At 59.6% G+C, this 9,832-nt stretch overlaps 1 protein-coding gene across 3 annotated transcripts; it reads left to right on the top strand.

The window, feature by feature from the left end:
• The first annotated feature begins 226 nt into the window (after window positions 1-226).
• VWA7 (von Willebrand factor A domain containing 7) lies at window positions 227-9,433 on the top strand. 3 transcript variants are annotated; one of them, XM_045293026.1, is made up of 17 exons: window positions 227-396; window positions 679-927; window positions 1,212-1,493; window positions 1,932-2,028; window positions 2,576-2,686; window positions 3,095-3,290; window positions 3,397-3,566; window positions 4,863-4,975; window positions 5,176-5,292; window positions 5,710-5,895; window positions 6,226-6,361; window positions 6,586-6,738; window positions 6,832-6,924; window positions 8,085-8,386; window positions 8,462-8,601; window positions 8,781-8,955; window positions 9,177-9,433. In XM_045293026.1, exons 2-17 carry the CDS (start codon window positions 694-696, stop codon window positions 9,345-9,347), a joined length of 2,676 nt encoding a protein of 891 aa, XP_045148961.1. In that variant the 5' UTR covers window positions 227-396; window positions 679-693; the 3' UTR covers window positions 9,348-9,433. The 3 variants fall into 3 exon arrangements, with proteins under 3 accessions (XP_045148961.1, XP_004711857.1, XP_045148962.1); XM_004711800.2 differs by having other exon boundaries at window positions 227-927; XM_045293027.1 differs by lacking the exon at window positions 9,177-9,433 and having other exon boundaries at window positions 227-927; window positions 8,467-8,601; window positions 8,781-8,859.
• The last annotated feature ends 399 nt before the right edge of the window (window positions 9,434-9,832 follow it).

The raw sequence follows: 9,832 nt of genomic DNA, 5'->3' as shown, positions 1-9,832 counted from the left end.
GTGTGTTGGCGGGGTGGGGCTGGGGCGGGGTGGTGTGTGCAGCAGCAGGTCTGCAGCCTAGGACTAACACCCGAGCCTGGTGGCGTGGGGTGGGGGGGGTGTCTGTCTGGGTCCGTCCTTGGCACCGTGCCAGGCCTGAGTCACTGCTCTAGCTCCCTCCCCCCTCCCTGCTTCTCTCCACTCACCTCCGCACTGCGTACAGCCAGGCCCGCCCCTGGCTCCACGGCCACTGGCCTTCGGCGGGCATGAATGGAGGGTCTAGGAGCTGCCCGCCCGGGCCCGGGCCTACTTGGTCCTCCCTCCCCCTGCACTGAGTCCCGGTTAATTATAACTCTGCCCTAAGTGCCCTGTGATGCCACGCCCCGGCCAGCCGTGCCCAGGAGACCAAGCTGCCAGGTAGGGGAGAGGCCTGAGAGCAAAGACATGCTTCCGGTTTGTGTGGGTGTCCCTGCAGCAGGGCTGGGCACCCAGCGTGAGGGTGGTGGGCTAGGGAAAGAAAGAGTCTTGGTCCCCTTGGCAGGTGTTGGTCAAGGTGGTCTGGGGGACAGAGGAGGGTGGGAAGCCAGGTAGGAGAGAGGTGGTGTTGGAGGAGGGCCAGGCAGGTGCCTGTTGGGACAACAGTTGGGCCTGGCCTGAGATTACTGTTTGCTCCCCGCTTTGAAAGCCTCTGTCCCCCAGGTCCATGTCTCAGCCATGCGCCCTGCGGAAGCCCCCCCACCCCACCTGGGCCCCGTAGTACTGGTCCTGCTGCAGCTCCTGCTGCCCCCCACGTCTGCCTTCTTCCCCAACATCTGGAGCCTCCTGGCCGCCCCGGGCTCCATCACCCACCAGGACCTGACGGAGGAGGCAGTACTCAACGTCACCCTGCAGCTCTTCCTGGAGCGGCCACCCCCTGGGCGGCCACCCCTGCGTCCGGAGGACTTCCTGGTGAGCTCCCCTCAGGCCCCAGCCTGACCCCCATTTGCTCGGACCTAGGTGTTGGCAGGGGTCTGGTTGCCAAGAGAATCGATGATGTTCTGCCAACGCTTACCACCCAAGCTCTGGGGCGGCTGGGCCTGGGTGCTCCTAGCAAGGCCCAGACGTGCCCCTTCCCTGTGGGGCCCACATGACCCTCGCTCCCCCCAATGCCCAGCACGAGGGCCGGGTGCTGGGGAGGGTAGGCGGTGGTCCACTCTCAGAGGCTTCCCTGGAGCCCTGCTACCCCCTCCCAGGGCCGCACCCTTCTGGCCGATGACCTCTTTGCCGCCTACTTTGGGGCTGGATCTCTCTCCCGGCGCTTCCGAGCCGCTGTCGGCGAGGTGTCTCGTGCCAATGCTGCCCAGGACTTCCTGCCAACTTCCAAGACGGATCCTGATCTGCACTTTGATGCGGAGCGGCTGGTCCAGGGGCGCGCGCGCCTGCTGACAGCACTCAGGGAGACCCTGGCCGCAGCCAGAGCACTCGACCACACGCTGTCCCGCCAGCGCCTGGGGGCTGCCCTTCACGCCTTGCAGGTGAGACCAGAGCTTCAGGTAAAGAGGGGACTTCAGTTTTCTCCCAGATGGAGAACTTCCCGATGGGGCTTGATTGATTTCCCCCTCCTCGCTCTCAGCATGGCAGTGGGCAGCGGGCACAGCAAGGAGGGCTCTGCAGCTAAAGCGAGCAAGGCTGAGAAAGGAAGTTGGCGGGGAGGTGGGGAGGAGCTGCCAGTTGTGTTGGGGCCTTGGGGGTCACTGCCAAGCCTCTGAGTAGGATGGAAAGGAACATGGAGAGTTCCCACCCAGTCAGGCTCAAACGGAATGAATGAACGGACAATGGCGAAGCAGCCATGGAGGGAGGAGGCTCGGGGATCTGACATGAGCTACGGGGACAGGAGGCCTTCTGGATGGGGCGCATGTTGGGCCTAAAGATGTGGGAGCCTCACTTCTCTCCTTCCATCTCTCCCGGACCAGGATTTCTACAGTCACAGCAACTGGGTGGAGCTGGGGAAGGAGCAGCCCCACCCTCGCCTGCTGTGGCCATGGCAAGAGCTGCAGAACCTGGCACAAGGTACAGACAGGAGCCAGGTGGTAGGTGGGAGTCGACTGAGCTATTGCCTCTCTGCCCTGCCAGGTGTCATATGACATATGTAGGCTGTGGCATCCCGTCATCTCTGAAGGGATCTGTAGGTTCCCTTAGCCCCCCACCCCCAGGGCCAAGTCCCCACCGCAGCTTCCTTCAGGCCCTAAGGTCTTGCCCGAGGCAAGGACAGAGCCACACGAGGTCTCACACGTGAATGTGTGTGTCTCTTGTGGCTTCCTGTGGGTCCCAGCCCCCTCTTTCTCCCAGCTGCCCGTCTGCAGCTCACAGAAGGCATAATTCCTCCCATCCAATGGGGATTCCCGAACTTCCCAAACTTTCCAGTGTGGTCAGAGCCTCCTCAGTCTCAAACTTGGAGTTGTACTTCTGAAGAACGAGTCGGTTTATCACGTCACAGGCTCACCTGCTGGTTGCACAGTTCCAGCTGAGAGGAGAAAGCAAACAAGTTCCGAGGGACGGGGAGAAAGGTCAGGGCCCGGGGAATCCTAAGTTCGGGCTCGTTTTCCTTTCTTCTCAGCAAGTGACCCCACCTGCTCTGATTGTGAGCAGTTAAGCTGCCCTGGGAACTTGCTGGACTTCCAGCTCCTCACTTCCGGCTATTTTGGAACGCATCCCCTCAAACCTCCAGGTACCTGACGCGAACGCCCTTCTTTTCTGTCCACCCTTGCCCGCAGGCCCTTGCCCCATTCCCCGCAGGCCGGCACCCCTTTCTGGGAGAAGGAGAGGAATTCCCTCCTCCAGCAGGGAATGAGATGGATGGATGGGGGCACACACCCCACGGTGGGGGCTCTGACCATCGGGGCGAGGGAAGCATCTTGCTCAGCTTTGGGGGACTGACTGGAGGGGACCCCATATGTGCTGCAGTGACTAGCCCCTCCACATTTACTTCACGTTTATCCTCCACAAAAAGTCACCAGGTCCTGCGGCTCCTTTGGGAGAGGTGAGAGAGGAGCAGGCCAGGTCCGAAAGGGCATCCCCATCTCAGGAAGCAGTGGATGGTTGACCTCCACCTCCAGGGGCCCCTCTCTCCACCCAGGGAAATGTAGCCACGGGGGCCATTTTGACCAGAGCAGCTCCCAGACACCCCGGGGAGGCATCAACAAGGACAGCACAGCCCCCGGCTTCTCCCCGCACCACCAGCTGCACCTCCAGGCTGCCAAGCTGGCCCTCCAGGCCTCCATCCAGGTCCTTAGCCTCCTTCGAAGCAGACTAGGGGACAGGAACTTCTCCAGGTGTGTGGCCTTCTGCAGACGGGCTCCCCGGTGGACAGTTGCTCCTTGGACAGCTGAGACCCCAAGAAATGTGTGGACTTTCACCGGGTCTTTCGCCTGCTCCCAGGTTGCTAGACATCACCCCCGCCTCCAGCCTGAGCTTTGTACTGGACACCACGGGCAGTATGGGCGAGGAGATCAATGCTGCCAAAATCCAGGCTCGCAGCATTGCGGAGCAGCGGCGGGGCAGCCCCCTGGAGCCTGCCCACTATGTCCTGGTGCCTTTCCACGACCCAGGTAACCGCGCTCGGGACAGGAGAAGGAGCGCCCAGCGCATGGGTGGATGCCCTCGTGGAGAATGGGCATCACAGCTCTAGTTCTTGAGCAGCATGGGGGAACAAATGGCCCTTTCTTCCGTTATTTTCCCAATGGTAGCATGTTCCAGGAGGCTTGTGACAAATGGGGACTGCGCTCTGGGTGGCGGGTTTTGTGTCTGTGTGTGGCGGTGGTACGCAGGTAACAGAGCACTTCTCCAGCCGTCCGGTGTGCCGTAGCGGTCCATGCAGGAGCCAGGCTTCGCCAGATGGCCTCTGCTTTCTGCGGCTTCTAAGTCAGGGCCGTAGACGGAGCCTGGGAGGCGCACAGGCTGAGGAACCCCCGTTTCTGCTGCGTGCCCCAGATAACCAGTTACATCACATTCAGCCTTGAGTTGGAAGTCCAAAAGACCCCGAATGGGCGGACGAGTCTTACTGTCTATCCGGAGACTGGTCGTTTTAACCTCACTGTGCCTCTGCTCTGTCTTCATAAAAAGGCCAGCACACCAACCTGTCAAGGAACGCAAGGGGCAGAGTGGCTGAGTGCTTGTCTGCGGACAAGAGGGTCAGTGGTTCAAACCCGTGGGAGAAAGATGAGGATTCGCAGCCTTGGGGATCCCCCCAGGGCTGCTCCCCACTGTGCCGTGGAGTTGCCATGGGAAGGACTGACTCAGTGGCACTGGGCTTGATGTGGTTTGGTGTTTGTACTGTATCCTGCCTCTCCGGCTTGAAAGGGCCATCCGCTAACATGCCTACTGGCGTTTCTTTGAGGGCAGCATCGGAGCCTCATTTGTCGATGCGAATCCCACGGTGACTGACCCGTAAGAGGGACCGATGTTTGTTGAAGTCTGAATGATGAATAACTTGGAACTGGACACTCATTATGTGTCCAGGTGCTACTTAACAAAGATTTATAAAATGAGCTCACAGCTTTCCCCATCGTGCTCTGAGGTTATTTTCTCTGATGAGGAAACCGGGGCTTTTATCCCTCCATCCATCCATCCATCCATCCATCCATCCATCCCCAATAAAAGTCCACTGAGGAACACAGGAAATGCTGCCGTATTGTTAAGGGAAGAGTCGTGGGGCCCACCAGCAGCAGCTACCCCCTGCCCTGTACTAACAAGCAAGCACAAGCAGCTGTATAAATATAAGGCAATATTTTTATTCTAATCCTTGTCCACTCCAGGAGCACAGCAGCCTCTCCACTGGGGAGGTGTCCCTGGGTAGGAATGAGACGTGCTTGCTCCTCGGTCATGTCATCCTCTTCCCCACTTAGGCTTTGGACCCGTCTTTACAACCAGTGACCCAGACAGCTTTTGGCAGCAGCTCAACAAGGTCCATGCCCTGGGAGGCGGAGACGAGCCCGAGATGTGTCTGTCAGCCGTGGAGGTCCGGCCCATCTCTTCTCTTCTCAGCCCCTGCCACCAAGAGGAGCTGGAACCTTCTAGCATAGCCCTCCTCCCACCGTCGTCCCTGTTCCCTTCCCTCCCTCCCTCAGGGTTCCCCACTGCCTTCTACCCGGCCCTCCCTTGCTCTCCCCATCTCCCGCCCCTGCCATTGGTAACACCAGCCCTTTCCCTCCCTGCCAGCTGGCCCTGCTGCACACACCGCCGCTCTCGGACATCTTTGTCTTCACGGACGCCTCCCCCAAGGATGCCCTCCTCACCAACCGGGTGGAGTCTCTGACTCAGGAACGACGCTGCCGAGTGAGCGCGGCTGTGGGACATGGGGGCCCCCTTGGCAGCAGCCTCCTACCACGTCACCCACCATCACCACGTGGTGATGGCAGCGCAGTCTCGGCGGGGGGTGAGGAGAAGCAGGCAGCAAATGCCCTGTCATGTTCCCCAATACTTGCAGTAATATGGGAGGGTGTGGGGCCCATTTGAACCTGCTCCAATAAGCCATTTGAAGCACTGGAGGTACAATTATCAAAAACAAACTGTGAAAGGTCCAGAGAGGTGGCTCACTGCTCACTGAAGGTTGGCCGGTCGGAGGGGGGACATTGGCCTCAGAGATCGCATCGCAGCAATCAGTCCTGTAGAGAAACCTTGGGCCCAGGAGTTCCCTCATTCGTGGTGACAGATGGCACTCAGACACAGAACTGGGTTCTCTTTTGACCACAGGTAACGTTCCTAGTGACTGAAGACCCATCAAGGGCTCAGACTCGAGCCCGGCGTGAGGTCCTATCCCCTCGGCGTTTTGAGCCGTATGAGGCCATCGCCTTAGCCTCGGGAGGAGAGGTGATCTTCACCAACGACCGGTACATTCAAGATGTGGCGACCATAGTTGGAGAAAGCATGGCTGACCTGGTGAGTAAGTGCGGGGACCAGAACTGACGAGATGGGTGGGGCTGTACAGATCCCATGGCTGGGCTCCGTTCCAGTCAGCAGGTGGAAAGGGAAGCTCCCTGTGAGGCGCAGGTCTACCCAGCTTGCTCAACCCTTCCTCCATCTTAGCATCGCTCTCTGCACATCTGGGTCTCCAGCACGGGCCAGGGCAGCGACACCTCATCTGTAATCCCGTGACTGTCATACCGTCACCCCAGATCCTATCCTTTCTCCAGGTGTAACTTACCGTCTGTCTACCTTCCTCCTCTGTCCCCACCTCATCCACGTCTTCTCTGCGCCCCGTCTCCCAAGGTCACCCTTCCCTTGGAGCCCCCCATCCTGGCTCCTGGGAGGCTGCTTGCGTTCAGAGTGGATGGGCTGCTACGCAGGATTACGGTCCGGGTCCACGGGGAGTCCGTCAGCAGTTTCTGGATCAGGAATCCCGCAGGTGCCTCCGGGCTCAGGCCTCCAGGGAAAGGGAAGACGGAGGATGGGGAGAGATCGGGCTTCAGAACATGGGTGGGCAATGACGTGAAGAAACGATGGCCTGTTCCTGTGAACTTTGGGAAGCCCCCTCAGAGGAGGAAAGTGGGAGAGGGGCCTTCAGTTCTAGGGGTCGGAGGGAAGCGAGAAAAGGAATCATCTCTTGTGGCCATCTCTTGTCTTCCTCAGGGGTCTCCCAGAGTCAGGAGGAAGGTGAGGGTCCCCTAGGTCACACTCGATGCTTTGGGCAGTTCTGGATAGTGACCATGAACGACCCTCCCCAGGCAGGGACCTGGGAGATCCAAGTCACCGCTGGGGGCATCCCCCGCGTGAGAGTGCAAGGTAAGGAAGGAGGTGCTCTTGGGAAGGGGCAGGGGGCACCGCAGGCCTCGGAGAGCCCTGGCCCTTCCCTCAGACTGCCTCTGCCTCTCCCAGCCCGGACCTCCCTGGACTTCCTCTTCCACTTTGGGATCCCAGTGGAGGATGGGCCCCATCCTGGCCTCTACCCTGTGGCTCAACCAGTCGCAGGTACACCTGTCCCTCTCCTCCCTGGCCTTGTTCATGAATCCTGTCAAAATGTTTTTAAAGCTTTCAGAGTTCCGCTTATGTGTAGTAAAAGGACATTAAGAGCCCGGGGCTGCGGTAGTTAAGTACTCAGATGCTAACTGAAAGATATCAAGTGCTCTGCGAGAGAAAGAGTTGACCATCTTGGAAACCCTAGAGGGGTTTTTCTTCTGTCCTGTAAGGTCAGAGGTCAGAATCCATGGCAAGGGGTCTTTTGAGGGGGTTAAAGTACACTTGACATGTTGGGCTGCTAACCAGAACTCCTTCCTGGTCTTCTCCCATTTAGTAGTTTGAAACCACATGCAAGAGAAGATAGGGCCCCCTTCCCCGAGAAGAATTTATCTCAAAGGATGGCACTGAATCTGCAGCTTTGGGAGAAGGATATATCTGACAGAGCACACAGGAGCAGATGACGGGGGAGGAGGAGAGACTGGAGCACATCCTGGCCCACTAGGCCTTGAGGACGATGACCCCAAATAGAGCAGCCAGTCCACAGAGAGGACCACATGGCCAGCCCCACTATGAGACGTGATGCCCCTCACTGACCCATGGCCCTGCGGGGACAACACCAGTGACACAGTGTGGGAATTGCACCTGATCTGACCCCGCCACGCTGAGGCAAAGCACTGGGGGAGTGCAGCGGAACAGCAGGGGAGGGGAGTAGCGAGAAAGACAGGACTTCCTACTCCTGTAAAGAGTTACAGTCTTGGAAACTCACAGGGCAGTTCTACCCTGCCCTGTAGGGTGCTAAGAATTGGAATTGAGTCGAAGATAGTTGTGTTTTGGGTTACCATCGGTGTACAGCTTTGATGGACTTCATATATACAAGCCCATGTAACCATCACCCATTTCGAGTCCCATTTCATTCCCAGCCCCCCAGGACTCCTATCGGCATCCTCAGAGGCAAGCCCCCTTCTCCATCTCAGCAATAAAACTCACTGCCATCCAGTCAATGCCGACTCGTAGCGACCCTCTAAGTCCCATGAGTGTCTGAGACTGTTACCCTTGCAGTAAACAGCGCGAACTCCGCCACCAGTGCGAGTAATCTTTGCTCCGAAGCCCGTTCATTTGTTCCTGTGTCGCTGATCTAACGCATGCCACCCTTCTGCCCTCCCCTGCCCCAGGTCTCCAGACCCAGCTGCTGGTAGAGGTGACAGGGCCCGGGTCCAGAGCTCTCTCTGGACATCGTGGGCCGCATTTTTCCAGTGTCGCCCTTCGGAGAGTGCCAGAGGGCACTGAGCTGGGCCGGGCACCCTTAGAGCCCACGGGACCCCCGCAGCGAGGTCTCCTAGCGGCGTGGCTTCCGCCCATGCTGCTGTCCGAGCCAGGATCCTTCTCTCTGGAACTGATTGGCCAGGATGGAGCCGGACAGGGGCTGCACAGGGCGGCCCTCCAACCCTGCACTGTGGTCCCGGTGCTTCTGGAGGTGAGAGCCGGGGGAGGGTGTGCTGGGCTGGAACGAGCTGGGCTGCACCCTCTCCTGACTAGCCCACCTCCGCAGCTCAGTGGCCCCCCTGGTTTCCTGACCCCGGGCAGCAAAGCCCCGCTCAGCCTCCATATTGCCAGCTTCTCAGGCCCTCAGGATCTCCATCTCAGGACCTCCGTCAACCCCAGCTTCCCCCTCACCTCTAACCTCTCCAGGTGAAGCCCCCTGAACCCGCCCCACTCCCTTCTGGCCCCACTGGTTGGTCTCCAGGTCTGGGATTCTGGTCCATGCCTTCCCCAAAGGCCCGCCTCTGGCTCCTTCTGATTGGCCCTCAGGTTCCTCATTTGCTGGGCGGGTCTGGCGTGGACAGGTGGTCGTGGGTGTCTTCCTCTAGGGTTCATCTAGGGCAGAATGAGTCCGCCTGGGGCCGCCTGTGGCTGGAGGTCCCACACTCGGCCGCTCCAGACGCCGTGGTGACGGTGACAGTGACTGCAGTGGGTGGCGAAGCCCGCTCAGTGCCCCCGACCTTTGCCTTCCTCCGGCTCCTGGTGCTGGCCCTGGCCCCCCAGGTGCGCTGCCCTAAGGGCTCTTGACCCTGCAGGGCAGGGTGGAACTGCCCCACAGGTTGTCCAAGGCTCTGCTCCTGGGTGGATGGGAACCGCCCACCTTGCACGTGGTTACAGAGCGCTTTAACCGCTGTGGCAGCTATGGAGAGGAGAGGGTGGGCCAGGTGGGCTTAACTTGGGTGCAGCCCCAGCCCCACCCTGACAGTCTCTCCTCCTTCCCCCAGGACCAGCCCCCTGCCAAGGACCACTCCTCCCGCCCTGTGCTCCCCACCATGGGCGCTGCCCGTGGCCGCTCCACTCTGGTGACTGGCGGCGGGGCTCAGGGGAGGGCGGCGGGCAGCCCCCGCTGGAGCATGATTGGAGGGGTGCTGCTGCTCCGCCTGGGTGCTCAGTAAGGCAGAAGCTCGCAGCTGTTCTCAACCTGGGGGTCGCGACCCCTTTGGGGGGTCTGACGACCCTTTCACCGGGGCCGCTTGATTCATAACAGTGGCAAAATGACAGTTATGAAGTAGCAACGAAAATAATGTTATGGTTGGGGATCACCACAATATGAGCAACTGTGTCAACGGGCCGCGGGTCAGAAAGGTGGAGGGAGGAGGAGGGGTTCCCAGGCGCCTTCCCATGGGCCCCTCTGCCGAGGAGGGCATTCGGGTCTGGGCCCCTGTGCGCTTTGGAAGCTGGCATATGGAGGCTTTCTTTCTCTTGCACGTTGCCCCTTCCGTTTTTTTAGTTTGGGGGTAGAGGACAGTGGAGTTTCCCACAATGCACTGACCCCCTAACCCTGTGAGAGCCAAACCAATGGCTTCTTTTGGGAGTGAGGTGCCTTCCGTTTCTCCGCAGCACCTTCTTACTACTACTACCTGTTCATTCATTCCCGCTC

Source organism: Echinops telfairi, unplaced genomic scaffold, assembly GCF_000313985.2.
Source record: "Echinops telfairi isolate 266 unplaced genomic scaffold, ASM31398v2 ScPeMD7_655;HRSCAF=1070, whole genome shotgun sequence".
NCBI lineage: Eukaryota > Metazoa > Chordata > Mammalia > Afrosoricida > Tenrecidae > Echinops > Echinops telfairi.
This window is presented reverse-complemented; position numbering and strand designations above follow the sequence as displayed.

Coding starts and splice junctions, on each gene's coding strand:
- VWA7 (XM_045293026.1), top strand. CDS start 694: ATGCGCCCTGCGGAAGCCCCCCCACCCCACCTGGGCCCCGTAGTACTG. Junction 6,925..8,084: donor TGTGGCTCAACCAGTCGCAG/GTACACCTGTCC, acceptor CCCCTGCCCCAG/GTCTCCAGACCCAGCTGCTG. Junction 8,956..9,176: donor TGCTGGCCCTGGCCCCCCAG/GTGCGCTGCCCT, acceptor TCCTTCCCCCAG/GACCAGCCCCCTGCCAAGGA.